The sequence below is a fragment of the Morone saxatilis genome, unplaced genomic scaffold (assembly GCF_004916995.1).
Source record: "Morone saxatilis isolate NCDOM2014 unplaced genomic scaffold, NCSU_SB_2.0 Contig22, whole genome shotgun sequence".
NCBI lineage: Eukaryota > Metazoa > Chordata > Actinopteri > Moronidae > Morone > Morone saxatilis.
Window position 1 is genome coordinate 10,525,516 of NW_023339785.1, and position 16,104 is coordinate 10,541,619.

Here is a 16,104-nt window from a genome sequence, read left to right on the forward strand (position 1 = left end):
ACACACACACTCTCTCTCTTTCTTTCTCTCTGCGTATGAGAACATGACCCTCTTGTCTTTTAGCCATTCATTCCAGGTTGGTGATATGAGTTCTGTGGCCCCAAAGTGGGTAACAAGTAGAGGGTGGGTGAGAGTTCAGGTCTTTCACAGTTTCTGGTGGATTAAAGACGGCGTTAATGTGACAACTTGCAAATGAGATCAAAGATGTGATGTGTGAAACTTTGTAGTTACGTGGCATAGAGTGCATGTCATGTCTTGTCACTTTCCGGTACATGATAAACTACAGCAAAAATAAAAATAAAAACTCTTAAAGACCTAAGATAACCGTTGAATGTTTTGAAAGGGTTTATTATCACTTAAAAGTCCAGCATTACATCACTTCCTTTTCAGTTATCTGGAAATAAGACTGAAGAGAAAAGACACATGAAGGAAAACAGCATCAGCACTGCTTCTCTGATACAAATCAAGATACATCTTTCAGGGCTCAAATTAAATCTGTCTGGACAGAGAAAGAGTCTGGGCTCTGTGTTCAGATGAGCTCTGGTTCGACATGTACTTCAGAACAACGGGCTGCCAGTCCCAGCATGCTCCGAGTATGAGACAATTGCAACATAGGGAGACAGTTGCTCAATAGATTTAACTTTTCATCAAGGGAGGGTCTAACATACATACACAAGTGGCTTTGATATGCTGAGCACATGTCTGGAGATACAGTATGTGCCTTGCTCAGTGGCACCTTCACAGTAGCCTTTAGGGCAGAGGAGAGTGTTACACATTAACTTTCCCCACCCAGTTTTTCCCAGCTGGTCACAGGAGCTCAAACTTCCCGTCACAAACCTACTTCTTCAACTTTTAAGCCTCCATGAAAAAAGAGAGTGCTATGGAAATTAGAATGGCAAAGAAGAAATGGAGAAACTGACATGGAAACATGATGCAAATCCATCATTGAGCAATATGAAACGGTGAAGAAAACCATCATAACCAGACAGGAGCTCTTTCTCATAATAACAATTTCCATCCAGGTTTATTAAAAGATAATGAGTGTGGAGTGAACAAGACATGTTGTTTCACTATGAGTCCACTGGCTTCCCACATCTCTCTCCATAAATGTGACAGTTAATCAGTAGTGGCAGAAGTGACCTGACAGAAAGCAAACTATCATAAATCTCCTCAGAGAGAAAGAAATTATTCTTGTCTTAGCCAATGTGATAACTTAAAACATTTCAATTTAAAAGTTCTATCTAAGATGTACTTTTGATCTTGTTTGTGATAAAGAACAGTTGTTACCAAGTTACATGAAACTGTGCTAATTCTCTTCAAGGAAATATAAAAATAGTTTGTACCTCACCATACAAAGTTGGCTATGTGTTTATTCTATCTGAAGCATGTACCTGTAACATGAAACTGAATAAATACTTCATTTTTACATATCTCGGCATGCTGGGATTATAGAAATAAACTCCACCCACCCAAAGCTCTTACTACTCTTCTCGTCATGCTCTTCTCTCACAACTCCTCCGTCACCTTGCCCAAGTCTAATGATCTAATTACCGGTGAAGACCTGTTGACTTTTGCATTGAAAGAAGAGCCAACCTGACACTACTGTCCAGCCCCCCTCCCTTTCTTTATCTGCCTCTGCCTCTCCCCTGAATGAGACAAACAACACGTCAGCAAACAGAACCTACAGCATGAGTTCATCCTCTGGGCCACAAGGGCCTCATTTACAATCCAAATCAGGGTGGGCACAGACTATGAAAAAGTTCAAATGCAAACTCGTGCCTGCTCAACACAACAGAGCTATTCACTCGCTGGGTCATGTGATGATGTTATAGCCAGGGTTAAATACAAATATAGAAACTTTTGCTCTTCTGCGCAAGGCCAATTGATCCAAAGCTAATAATAGCTGAGCCTCTTGAGATGTTTATTTGGTATCTCTGCAGTGATCTGTTCTCAGCTGCCTGTCTTTGGCCCCAACTGCATGTTACGTCAGACATTACATCAGCAAAATCAATTCTGAATGCCAAACCGATGAAACAATCACAAGCTTGGGTATTTTGCATATAACTACATAAAAACTCTGACCAAAATTGGATGAAAATGTTAAGTCTGCACAAGTTCAGGGCTTTTCTTGACAGAACTACAGTGTTCTGTGTAGTGTACTGCAACAGCATTTTGAAGACAGTTTCAAGTAAAGGTGAAATCTGGATGCTGCTCTGAACTGCACCTGTGTTTATTCAGTGATATAGCATGTGCACGATTTCTTGTGTGGTACACAAAGTGCAGAGTAGATTTCTGGTAAAACAGGAAGTGTGCTTTTATCTCTGCTGCACTGAGCAACTTTTAGAAACAGATTCTCAAGAACATTAAGCAGAATAATTTAACTGGCTGGTGGAAAAAACACTTTAGGGAAGGTCAACTAATATGGTCATAAAAGAGGAAGCAAAAAACTGTGGGTTCAAACTTCCCTTTGAATTGAAATGGAGACCTTTTATGCCTCTACAGTACAAGATGAGCCACATTCTGTGCTGATGAACTGGATATTTTGATGCATGAAGCCCTGCATGACTGACTCCATGCACAAGACTGTGGGGAGCAACAACATGAAAACCACAGCCAGTGCTTTTTTTTGTGTGTGTGTCTACTTTTAACATTTCAAATAACAACTGAAATTAAATTTGAAGCAATCATGGATCAAAATCAACACCATGTGTAATTACTGATTACTACACCATGAAAAATACATGTGGGCTTGGTCCACAGGCTTGCAAAACACTGTTCCCGCCCTTGCTCCAGCACACCATATAAGGCAACAATTCATAAAAGATCAAACATATCAGCAAAACATCACTCATATTAGTTCTAAAAATGAAATACACTAAAACTCAAACCCGTTGCTTGATCTCATGCGTTGTCAAGCCATAGAAGGTGTCAACCAAGTCTGAGGGAATCGGTTTGATATGTGCAATCTAACATAAAAGCTTAACATGTAAAACTCCCATAATCATTGTACCGTGAATACGGTTTTGCTGTTTCCCTGAATGAAATTCGACATAGAAAAAGGTTTGGAGGATGTTAGATGGTGAAAACAACATAATACCTGATGAATCAACTAAACTTGCGTGACTTGTTAAAGCTCCCTCTAGAAAACCTTAACATGTCAAGCGGTCGACAAGAACGCTGCAATGAAGTTGAAGGTGCACATTATGGCGACCTAACTACCCAGCTGCCTGTCCGCTCACAAACCCAACTCACAAACATACACAATACGGTTACATTAAATTAAACCCATTTTAAGCCATTTGTTTCTACTGACAAGAACCATCAAAATAGGAAAAGTGTGAAAAGAAGGAGGAGAACTATTCATCACTAACCTCAAAGATACAGGATTCGGGTGACAAGCTCCATAATAGCAACCGAACAAGTGTCGATCTCAATAACCAATGAAAATCAAGAGAAAAATAGACAACAAAAGTGGAAACGGGGAATAATCCAAGGTGCACTCAGAGGGGGACAAAGCTGTCTGAAGGTGTGGACCATTGGCCAGCCACACACCTCTTTCTCACAGCGAAAAAACAAAACTGGAGAGGCGGAGGGGAAAAAAAGACAATGCAATGGCTGCTGTTTGAAGCAGAAAAAAGGAGAAGTGTAGTGGAGCAACTTGTCCTCTCCCTATGAGTCACGCAGCACTGTCGCCATTGGTAGGGGAGCCCTGAGGCAGAGTGCTTTCACCTGGCCAATCAGCGGCGAGTATCGGCCCTAAATGCAAATCCTTTCAGGTGAGTTCTTCGCGTGGCAGGGATTGGACGGGGCTGCAGCGGGGGAGGGGAGAGCAGAGAAGTCCAACCAGAGGGCCACACCTCAAACAGAAAGACGACAGACAGGTTTCTCCTGCAGAGGCGGAGGAGTGCTGGAGGTGTAGGTAAACAGTTGGACAGGTATGCACTTACTTTAGACTTTGACCACACAATATGGGCCAGCGTGGTGATTAAAATTTGTATGGAAGCTCTGAAGTAAAGTTCACATCTCTGTGTCCCATTAAAACATTTACAATGAATTATGAGTCTATTAGCTGTGTCAGTGAGACAGTTAAGCTGCTGACTTGTGGGGGAGTTGTTCTCCCTGCAGTAGAAAGCCCCATAAAACAATTTCTACCAGTGTGAGGTACAAAGAAATGAAACCGTAAAGTCGATTGCGTTTAGGTATGAGCAAGTTCTTCACCACAGAGGCCAAACACTCCTCTCTTCCTTCCCCCTCCTCCTCATCCTCTTGAAGATTCAGTGATCATGATCACAGGAAAGCTACTGGTGTGAATCATCTTCACAATCAGTTTAACTCAAGCAGCTAGGTATTTGAGTCTCAAACTCAACTCATTTAAGGTGTTATATTGTCACATAGCAGCTGCAGCAGGCGACGCGGGTCATTTTTAGTGACGCATATCTTGTTAAGTTCAGTGTGCGCACATATAGCAAAGACTTGATAAGAATCTTTATCAGAAATGACACTCAAGCAAACAGGAAGCGGTGGTCTGTGGTAAGGGTTAAGCACTCTGTGTCTTCACACTCTTGTCTGTGTACAATTATCTATGTTTTCCTCTGAAAAGCCCCATAGCGGTATATATATAACAAAAGTCAAATATTTAAATAGAAACCAGGCTTAAACTGGGAGTGTCGGGTGGGAAAAATATAAACATAACTAACACAGGACTTGGTGATTGATATTTTAAAAATGAACCCATTAAACTCAATTGCAACTGCAGCCGAGTCTGTTTGTCACGGACCCCCAAATCACCCTCTCAGTCTCCATCCAGAGTGCTCTCATCATCACATTAATTCTTCCTGGCCTCCGTTCAGTACAGTTCAGCTCAGACTAGAAAGCAGCTGTTTGCTCCAGATCAAATTGATAGCCTCGCTGTGAGGGAGAGTTGCACCAAATAAGCTCCATTTATCAACCCCTCTGGAAATACTGTCCACAACCCCCCGAGCCATGGAATCTATTCGCTTCTTGTGTTATAAACTCTTAAGGCAAAAGCACTGCAGCGCTGCTAAAAATCCAGGACAACTATGTAAACAAACACACACATGAATGTGCACAAGCAAATGTAATTCCTATGTTCCTCCCCTTGTGTAAGTCCTGCAGATCATTTGAATCTCTGTACAAACACCACACAGTATCTGAGGCCTGAAGGAGAGCTGCATACATTTAGCACATTACTGTTGATATTAGGGATGTATTCAATCAGTTGTAATTTGTGCGCTGCCACTGTCAACAGGGTACTTCTTTTATTTGGTCTTTAGTTTATCCTAAAACCGCAACGAAACTGCACTGAATAAGTTGCAAAAAGTTATTTCCCTAACAGAAAGGAGCAAACAAACTTTTGAGAGTGCATGGCTGGAATCAAAAACACTTCATGACTCTTATTTACTCATTTATTCCTCTACTTTCTGAGCCAGATGTAGAATTGTCCTTTTAGTTTTTGGTTAGAGGGACTTAAATGGACTAAATGTCCAGAGAAGCTGTACATAAACTGTAATTTTTACCTTTTTAAACCCTAAATTTAAACCCTAATTCGCACCCTAGAGTGTCAGCTGAATGTCAAGCATCATAAATGTAAAACGTCAACATTGTGACTGTGAATCAAAAATACCCCTAGGTTTTCTTAAAAGAATTATAATTTTATTTCAACATGCTGGGCAGTATACCGGTTTTATATTAATTTTTCCATATATTGCCATACCAGTGTATAGCTAAAACAACTGCTTTAACTAATTTTTTACCTGCCATAGAATATTTTTAGAAATATGTCTTTGAATATTTAAATACTTTGAGCATTTTATAAGTTGTTTGACGTATCTTTTATTTCAAGTTCTTTTTTTTACTACATTCAGATTTTATATATTGTATCATTTTGTATAGTAAAGCAAAATACTTTAGTAGTAATCAAAGCCTTTAGTACATACATGATGACATTAATGATATTCAGTGAAATAGCCAGAATCTACAGAAACAAAAAATCAATCGATTATAGTATTGATATCTGGCTAGTAGTTTTAGTAATTTACCAATAATTTGCTAAACAAATATGAGGATTAGTTTTTTCAGCTTATAGTTCAAGCTTTAAAAACTTGTCATGATCATTTGTCATTATTTCTGACACTTCATAAACTAAAGTCTAATTGAATGAAAACGTCAGATTAATTAATTGTGGACAAAGTTGATTGCAATATGTTTGTATTGTTTAAGGTCTGAAACAGATCAAACGCATATTGGCAAGAGAACAAAAAGTCAGTTTTATACATATGAGTCAACATTTTTCACAGATTTACTTCAAATGACTTCACAATCTGTAAAACAGACACTCTCATTCTGCAAACACTTGAGTCTGGTAAGGAAACACAAATAACCCTCAGGTAGGGCAAGAGAGGACGAACAGACATGCAATAGATGTCGTATAAGACACATCTTTGAGTTAATGTTTGGGCAAAAACACCTTAGAATGTAAAAAATCATAGCAAAGCATGATAAAATGTTACAGCAGACACACTCTTGAGTCTTTGGTTTACAGTGTTTGCAGAGGCACATTCATGGCCTCAAATCCAGACTAAACTGTAAAGCTTCATGAGTGGCATGTGAATAATGTGTTATTGTGTATTTAAAAAAAACAACCTGTTTCCAATTATTCTCTTCTGAGAATTTACAATTCCTCCCAATTATCTTCTGTAATACTGAACGCAAACTCGCCTAGATTTGCACAACAAATCACATCCACGCTCTTGGGAAAAGCAATAAAAGTGAAGATGTTCAAATTGCTGGTGCTTCATGACATGCCCACAGTGTGAAAACACAAAAAGCCTGTCACACACAGAGCACCGTGTTATTGCTTTAGTCCTACAATGGTGGTGTATTAAAAGTATGCCTTGATGTGTGATCAGTGCGAACTCACATGACCTTGTAGACTAACTGAAAAGGCACACCTTTCCTTTGTGGCATAAGAATGGAAAGGGGTCACTGGTTACTCTTTTGTGCCAGTTCTGAATAACAGAGGCAAACCACAACAGACACAGCCCCCAGTATCTGTGGTAAGTCCCCATTAAAGGCCAGAGCGCAGCAATGCTTTGCACCAAGAAGCTGGTGCGGTTAAGGCCTGTCAGTGAATTCCCTTTCAACCAAAAGAGAGAGACATTAGATCACTAATTGCACGATGTTAATCTTCTTGCTTGTTTGTCCAAATGTCATTTTGAACTGCTGGATTCACATGCTAATGCTGTCATAATATAATGCTGCCATAATAATCCATACACAAGAAACTTTCAGTTAGTCATTCAGGTTATTACATCTATATGACAATAAATGTTATCTAAGCCTGAATGCTTATTCTTCGGGTCAAAGTTCAATAAATGGAGCTCTCAAATAAGACTAGTGCATGTTTCGCTCCCACTTGAACTTGATTTATATGACACACATTATCTAAGCATGCCCAACAAATTTGTACCAGACAAACTTGCACTCTTGAAAATTCAGATCGCTCAGTAAACAGTTACGCCGGGGGACTGTAGACTCATAAAGCCTAACAAACATTTTGAAACAATCCTTGACAGGATGAGATATGGGAGCTTTTGGAGGACACACAGAATTATTTGTGTAGCTCTGGAGGTCATCTTATGGCTGCTGAAATACAGAACAGGCAAGCTTTCAGATGAGGCTGTCAAAGGCCAGCTAACAGGACACAAGGGCACCACACAAGAGACTCAGAATGAGGTAAACAAGAGGGGAGCAAGGCATTATAATTAACTCCACTGAGATGGACAAATAATTATTGTAGGAGAAAACACCCCAAAAAACATCTGTCAGGTCTGGATTGTAGTAACAGACTTAAGGCGACCAAGGTGATGTAAATATCAGAGTTATTTTGGTGTAAAAGCGTACCAGCTGGTGGAGGTCAGACTCTGTTGTTGCAACAATCTAGTTTGTTCAATAAGCTGACAGCTCATAGGGCTACGAAAACCTCATCATTCTTGGACAGTGACTGTCCTGAGATGGGCCGGAGAGATGATTCACCGTGCTGACTAAGTATTACTATAGACATACAGACCTAACAAAGAGCCGTGTAGGTGTACAGCTATAAGGACAACGCATTCAGTGTGCCACAGCTTGAACAAATGTACGAGTGATTCATTAACACCTCTGAGCAGACTCTGATGCACAGACCATAAGCCTTTAGTAGATAATATTCAATGTGGTATTCAGTTTACCCGACGGTACTCAGACTAATATGTAACATGAACCGTGTGCACACTTGCAAATGGCTTCTTGGAGAGATACTATTGACTAGGGGTCCCAGACCCGGTCTCCTTGGGGTACTGATTGAGCACTCAATGGAAGAATTGACTATATACAGTATATATAATAATACTGAAGCTGAGCGACTCATTCTCCTCTCTCTCATACATAGCATACTGCTCTGCATGTTTACCACAGTAATGCAGCTTGGGACTGTATTCCTTGAGAATGGGAACTTCCTCCCTGCAGATAAGAAACTTCTCAGTAAAAATGTCCACCGCTCTTGTAAAATCAGTGCTGTTTGAGCGTTGGTGATTTTTGCTACTGTGTTTATGTTGACAATTTGCTAATTTTTATGGCCTGATTTTGTAGCTTTTGCCAAATGATTACACAATTACTCGAAAATTAAAGACGGAAGAATCTAACTCTTTCTATTTCTTCTAAGCAATAGAAAGATTTTGAAGGCCCATCATTATCCTTCATTTGGAGTTGTGTTTCTGGCCATTTGATGAATTTAAGTCCAACATTCACTCTCATTTTAGCTTTGTTTTGCTCTTCACCACCTCCTGAGGGAAATATCTGGCTCTTGGCTGAATCTGGACCAAAACAGTAAATCTATATATCTATGAGCTGAAAGATGAGTGTGGGTTGTCACTACGCGCTATTCATTTCACAAACACATGGTCATTTGATCCATTGTTAGCATAAAAACATTGATTATAGCAACTTTATCAATAAAATCTAAACATATTGGGGCCTTTTTAAATTGCTCACCGCACTAAACCTGGTCTCGAGGCCAGTGGAAGTTCTCATAGTATTCAACTTATCTTCTGTGTTGGTTGGCCAATAAACCAAACTGGTTGCACAAATCTTCTGCTTTATAATGCAACATAGAGTAGCTGTTGAACAGATAAGGGTGCACTAGCTGTTCTAGTAGCATTAGAGCTACTGCTGCCGAATCCACATGCACACATACAAACTGCAGATCACTAGTTATCAAATACAGAGAGCAGTCCGACAGTCCAGATCATCCACATCACACCTCTACGGGCTGTACCTGCCACCTGCAAGCACAAAGCGTTCATTGCTACATCACTTCACTTACCACCTAACTGTTGTTTCCCATACTGACATCTTTTTATAAATAATCACTGAGGTTTTGAAAAGTCCGTCTGTGTCACACCAGCAAATTCAGCGCTGAGAGCGAGCCTGCTCCAGCGTGTGCCAGCCGTTTCTAACCCGAGAGCTCTAGTTTATCTCAAGCTCATTATTAATAAAATGCCACGAGGCCCTAAGAGCATATTGCTCTGTCACTCAGGGCCTAGATTATAATACCCATTGGCTGCAGGCAGTTAAATAATTCAGCAGGCCTGTGGGCTGCCTGTCACTCTGAAATTAACCCAAAAGAAAAAACAAACAAAATTTACTGATGCTGAAGAATGACAACTGCCCCTCAGCAAATGTGGTGAGCTGCCACAGCTCACTGGAAATTCTGTCAACTCTGTCATCGTTTATATTAGTCACACTTGTTGAAAGTTGAATGAGGAGAGATCGTTTGGCTTCTTCGGGCAAAGCTCAGACACCACTGAGCTGAGCTGACTCATGGAAGGCCTCTGTGAGCTGCTCACTACTACTTCATTAGCTCTGAGAGACATGAAAAATAAAGTATCGTGAAATGTCATAACGCGCCAAAAGTTGGGGAAAGCCGGTTTTTATTTTTGTGGTGAACAACTTATCTTGTGTGGTCGAACTACAGTGAGCTAAGACATTACAAACGCAGCCATCACTGCTTAATATCATCAGCTACAGATACATCTTATTACACAGTGTGCTTACGTGGAGTAATGTGGTTAACTAATCTCATGAGGTCAACATACTGCCAGAGTGGACACTATATACTCGGATTCATCCTACCATGGTTCTCCCTGCAGACAAAGTCATAATATTAAGGCTAAAGTTGTGTGATACATGCAGCTTTTGCATGCTAAATCTAAACTAATGTGGTGTCTTTTAATTTTTCATTTAAATGTAATAGTTTGACATTTTGGGAAATACAATCATTCCCCTTTTAACCAAGAAATAAATTATTTTTACCACTCTTCTCTGTCTATATGTATATATACATATATATATATATACATATTAAAGGGTCCGGTGTGTAACACTTAGGAGGATCTATTGGCAGAAATGGAATATTATATTATTAATAGGTATGTTTTCATAAGTGTATAATCACCTGAAAATAAGAATAATTGTGTTTTTGTTATCTTAGAATGAGACGTTTGTTGTATCCACAGGCGCTGCCGATCGTTGTCCATGGAGTCCGCTATGCAAGAAGGGACAAAGCAAACACTGGCTCTAGATAGGGGTGTTTGCATTTTGGGTGTTGAGAGGGAGTTACGATGTGCACCATTAGATGCCAATAACGATACACTACACACTGATCCTTTAAGTTACAGCCAGCAGCCGGTTAGCTTAGCATAGCATGAAGGCTGGAAACAGGACAAACAGCTAACTTGGCTTCTGTCCTAAGGTGAAAAAAAATCTTATCAAACTCTCAGCAAGAAAGCGTATTTCCCAAAATGTCAAACTATTCATTAAGGTAAAACTGTAATGCTTCTTTTCAAATGTTGGTTTTAATATTATCACTTGATTATCACCTTAATTTATTAATTTATGATTACTGAATAAAAAACATCTTCAATATTGAATACCATATTATAACGAGGCATCAGAACAGCTATTCTTCATTATCCGTTTACTGTTTTTGAAGGCTCAAATCTGACTGATTTAAAATAAACTAAACTTTACTACCACATTTATTCACAACTACAAACTTCAAACACAAAGTCCACTTGTCCTCCTTTTACATGCTAAAAATAGCTTGGCTGTAATCCTCTATTGCATCACGACAATGCACAGATTCATGGAGAAACTAAGGCATGATGACTCGTCCAAGTCACATGCTCGTGAGACAGGCAGCATGAGAGCAGAATGAGGTTACAGGTGGAATTTCCCTCGGCTCTAATTTCTCTCTGACGTCATGTCCAGTGGCAGCAACTGCTAACTGCTGCCGCTGCCTAGCAATCAAACATGTCCGACAAGGTGATATTCAGGTGTCACGAGCGTGGCGGTGGTGAAACAGCAGCGTACAATTAAGGAACTTTGCAAACAGCAGTTCCCCTGCAAGCCCTGTACAGAAAACAGGCCAACGTGGGGGTATTTTTTCTACATGTAAAAAAAGGGAAGTTCAACAGTTTTATTTCTCTTTTCACAAGTCAGTTCCTGCATTTCTGCAAGTCATTTAAGGTTTCAGCCATCTCATATGATTGTTTGTTTAGTCAAAGCATATGAACATTGCCATCTTGTGGTTATTTCTAAGGCACCCAATTAATTTACACCTAAGAGTGTCATTATGTAAACGCTGTGTCCTCAAGAGTGTTGCTCAGCTATCACACTGTTTAAACTTGCAGGAGTTAGTGACCAAGTAAACTTTATTTGTAGGTACATGAATGGGCACTCAGACCTCTCTGTTACAGGGAGGTAAACCTGTTTTTACAGATGACCACACATGCCAAATTGCAAAAGAAAAAAAAAAAAAGCGTCTGGATTCCCATCTCTTCCAAGGCTACTCTGAAAGCTTTTGTGAAACTGGAGTGCTGCTTTCTAAATAGGATAAAAGCTCAGATCTTCTTTTTGTGTAGCCAAATCAATATCCAGCAGCCCATTAAGGCGGGCGGGCACATCTTGGGCAAGAAGAAGAAGTGTCTGATGTCTGTGGAGCTCCTCATCCCTAAAGGGAGTGCAGCACAGGACAGCTCTCTATTGTTGACCTTGGTCATCATCGCACTCCTCCTTAGTGCTCAGACTGCTGACGGTGACATCACTGTCACAGGATAAGAAAGCTACCGGGAACTGCTTCAGCCACAACCACAATATCTGCAGTGCACAAACACACACACACACACACGACCGTATCACTCAAAGCCTGTGCAGCATTAGAGCCTTCAAAGCAGAGAGGTAAAGAGGCAAAAGAGAGGCTGAATGTGTGGGCAGAAGCATGGCAGGATGTTTCTAAAAACAAGGGCACATGCTTGAAACAAACAACACAACTCCACACTGGAGTATATTTGGAAAGTCTTGTTCTAGATAATTGCTTTCAGTGGATTGAAGTTTCCAATTATCCACAAGCCTCTGCCAGCGTTCCCACCATAGGGGAGGGGAGGGGAGGGGAGGAGGGGGGACACAGGGTGGGTGAAGGGTTGGTGGGCCCAGCTGGTCCTGGCTCTAGTGGGACTGACAAGCTAATCGCTCGTAACTCTCCCCTCTGCGTCACAACCGCCTCCTCTGAATGGAGCAACGGCAGCCGACCAATGAGATCGTGTTTTGTCTGCCCCATGACACAAGCATCTTAGGCCAAAAATGTAAACATCTGGCAAACATTTAGACTTGCCACAGAATAGGGTTGATCCACTCTCCACGCTCTGGAGACACAGACGTTTGGTAATGCTTCAATGGCTGCCGTAGTTTTCATCACTTTTTCATTGTTTTATTTTAGGGTCAAATAGGGCTGCAGCGAGGTTGGTACAATATCAGGAAATAGTTACAAATGACCAAGTTGACATATTTAAAATGCTGATTCTGTGTATCCAACAGTCCAAAACAAAAAAGCGTGGACTGACTCATGTAATACGCTGTAATACCAATGAGGTGAGAGGTCAGTTGTGAATACAGTAGGTTGGCATTTTCCCTGTTTCCTTGGAAGGGCCACACCTGGGATCACAAGAGTTAATTCTGACTATGGAGGACACAATGAGTGCTCTCTGTTCATTTTAACTTTCAGTATTAGAGCTCTAATCAATGTAGTAACACTAAAAACTACCCTGACAATCCTCCTATGACTGTGACTGTTATCTGATAAAAATGTCAATTTTAGCTGTAGCACTGTCTCTGAAGCAGAACATCTTTAAACACACACACACAATCAGTGCAGTCACATGCCGGCTGACTGACACAAAGGGGAGTCACAGAGATCCAGTAGGCAAAGCAGAGCTGCATGAGCCCCAGCGGGCTATTCCCAACATCATATGAGTTCAGTCATGCTTTCTTAGTTGTAACTTTCTGAGTGTGGGCATAGAGCAATAAAAGGCCTCTACTATAGCCATCATCTGCTACAAATCCTGATTATTTCACATTAAAAGCACCAATAAGAGGGAGAATATAGACATAACTCCACAGGGAAACTCACATTATAGCTACACACAGTGTTACATATTGTTAGTTACAAGAAAAGCAAGCAATAGCTATAAAACATGCTTTTTAAAAAAGCTCCTCAGTGGACTTACCCTGGTTCAGGCTGTCATCAGCAGTGCATATATTCCCCTGGCTTTATACAGGCAGTTAGTGGCTGTCCTCATGAAACACGGCGACGTTAGAAAAACATTATTATCCCTGGTGAGAGCTGGAGACACACGGTACTGTAGCTACATCATCGCACAGTCACCGGTCGGTTCACCCTCCCGCTGCTGCTTTCGTGTGTTTCCTGACACAAGGTTGCAGTTTTCTCCGAGAGGGGCTGATGCGTGGGGAATTCCTAGCAGTCACATTTTCCTGGGAAATGATTGGCCCGACACCAAAGTTTGGCTGCAGCTTGGTTGTAGTAAGCAAAAACCGGAGGAGGTGTTTTTTTTTTTTTTTACAGTTCAGCAATGAGCAACGAGGGACGATGGTGGACTAAAAGACTTTATGAAAAAAGTTCTGAAGTGTCCGCGCCATAACCTATAGCTTAAAAAGTAGATGATGATAAAGGAATGTTTTATTCTTAATCGATATTAGTATGATTTAGGTGGGTAGTGTCATCCACCACCGGGGAATAGATATGGATTTGCAAGTTAGCTTTCGGGTAATGTTTAGTAAGCCGAAGGCGGTCACAGGTGTGGCTTTACAAGCAATGTTGACAACAGCTCAATACGATTTAGTCCAATTAAGTTGCGGACGTAAAAATAAAACATAAAATAAACAGTCGGTTGTACGAGCTAAGAGTTTGGTTTGAGTCCAGTTGGCTCTTCTTTACTGCGTTAGACAACGATAAGGGAGATGTAAGTGGAAAAGCGCATCTTCCGGGAATGTCCAAGCCCTTGTGAGATGAGAGCAATCGAGGATAACGTGAACTCCTCCACGGGCGGGGTCTGCAATAGGTTCACTGGAAATGATGAGCTTATGTTGTGAAAGCTGTATCAAATAACCTCCAGCTAAGCCACTCGCCATTTGTCGATAATCGTGTGCTTCCAGTGACATGAAATATGAGTATGTTTTCGGGGTCATAGACACATTAGCCTTTATGTGTTGTTGTCTATAGAAAAAAAAAAGAAAAGAGCAGTTCCCATACCGGGAGTCGAACCGAACCCGGGCCGCCTGGGTGAAAACCAGGAATCCTAACCGCTAGACCATATGGGACTGGCATCACTTCGGCCGAAGACCCGGATTTTCTACTGGGTGAAGTCATATCAGCTTGTGTTTCTGGTCACTGATAATGTTTTTACACCTGTTTCTATAACGTATAACCAATAAAAGCCGTAGTTACAAGTTCAATCTAAGGCAGCTGTGTTATGACTCGTGTTGTGGGTTGTTGTGGCTCATGACTGACAACACTTGTGAGCCAAGTACCATCTAGTGGCCTTTCAATGTTACTGTGAATTACACACAAGATGTCAGCCACAAATACCTTGTATTAGCAACAGCCGCTGATTATACCTAAAGCAATTAATTGAACACGGATTGAATTAGTCGATACATTGATTTAAAAAATAACGAATAAGTGGAAGAAGGGAAGAATAAAACCTTAAAAACATACGAATCTTTATCGTGTTCCGAACACACTAAATATGGGTGCTAAACATATGACGTAATTTTCGCTGGAATGTTACAAGTGTAGAGACGGGGGTCCTCTCCGCTTTATAAAAAATACTCTAGCTATATGTACAACGAGCTGAAACTAATTCACACAAACCACCTAGTATACTCGCCAGCGCTTTGTTACGTGATAGTGTTAATTTGTGTTTATGAGGCTATACAGCTCACTAATTTAGAGCCAGTCGGTATCAATCTCCTCTTTCCAGTCGAAGTGGTATCGCCCTGAGACGAGCAGAGGCACCCAAATATTTCACAAACTAGCAATCGTTGGCTAGCCAGCTAAGAGTTAAACTAACACACCGATAAAAAGGAAAAAAATACATCTCCGTACACTTGAACTGTTCACGTTTATGCCAAGGATTTAGGTTTCCGTGTAAACAGGATGTCAACTCCAGCAAGACGACGTTTAATGAGAGATTTTAAACGGTAAGCGAAAAGAAAACAACAGAGAAGTAGCTGCTGCTAACGTTAGCAACCTCCGGCTAGCCTGTTAGCGTTAGCCCAAACGGCATTTTAAACTACAACACAAATAATACACATTCACATATAAACACTGGCCGGTTACAGTCGGGGTTTTGTGTTTGGTGAGCTTTGCTGCCGCTGGGTAGTGTTATAATGAGGTATGGACAGGTAACGATATTTGTTAGCGTTACTCGTAGGAAGGCAGCCGGGAGTAGTAACGTTGATGTTGTGTAACTTACAGCTCACCTCAGTAGATGCAGGTGTACTACTACTGCGTTTTATTGTCCAGTGTCACACAATCACTCATCCTTGAGCCTTTCCCGAAAGTGTCAGTGTCTCTGTTCGTGTAGGGTTGGTGTGGTGTGGTGTAACAGGTTATTGGGGATACAGTTAAAGTCAGTGAGCAGATGAACCGCTTGTTGACTGATAAAGGGAGCTCCTGTCCCTGGGCCT

General features: G+C 40.9%; 2 protein-coding genes and 1 non-coding gene across 6 annotated transcripts in view; 1 reads left to right on the forward strand and 2 right to left on the reverse strand.

The window, feature by feature from the left end:
• The window catches only part of elf1 (E74-like ETS transcription factor 1), a 38,781-nt gene extending 24,278 nt beyond the window's left edge, over window positions 1-14,503 (reverse strand). The window contains exon 1 of one of the 4 annotated variants that reach the window (XM_035669045.1): window positions 13,623-14,503. The gene's annotated coding sequence lies outside the window, so the exon portion shown is untranslated. Of the gene's footprint in view, window positions 1-3,371; window positions 3,675-13,622 lie in introns of those variants that run through there. The other 3 variants (XM_035669046.1, XM_035669044.1, XM_035669047.1) reach the window with 3 other exon arrangements.
• Window positions 14,504-14,656: 153 nt separating this feature from the next.
• trnae-uuc lies at window positions 14,657-14,733 on the reverse strand. The gene has a single exon. It is a non-coding gene; the product is annotated as a tRNA-Glu (tRNA).
• A 681-nt stretch (window positions 14,734-15,414) lies between these two features.
• LOC118333300 (ubiquitin-conjugating enzyme E2 A) overlaps window positions 15,415-16,104 on the forward strand; it is a 3,755-nt gene continuing 3,065 nt past the window's right edge. Inside the window, exon 1 of the mRNA XM_035668879.1 lies at window positions 15,415-15,615. Coding sequence (XP_035524772.1) covers window positions 15,572-15,615 — 44 coding nt within the window. The 5' untranslated portion in view covers window positions 15,415-15,571. The remainder of the gene's footprint in view (window positions 15,616-16,104) is intronic.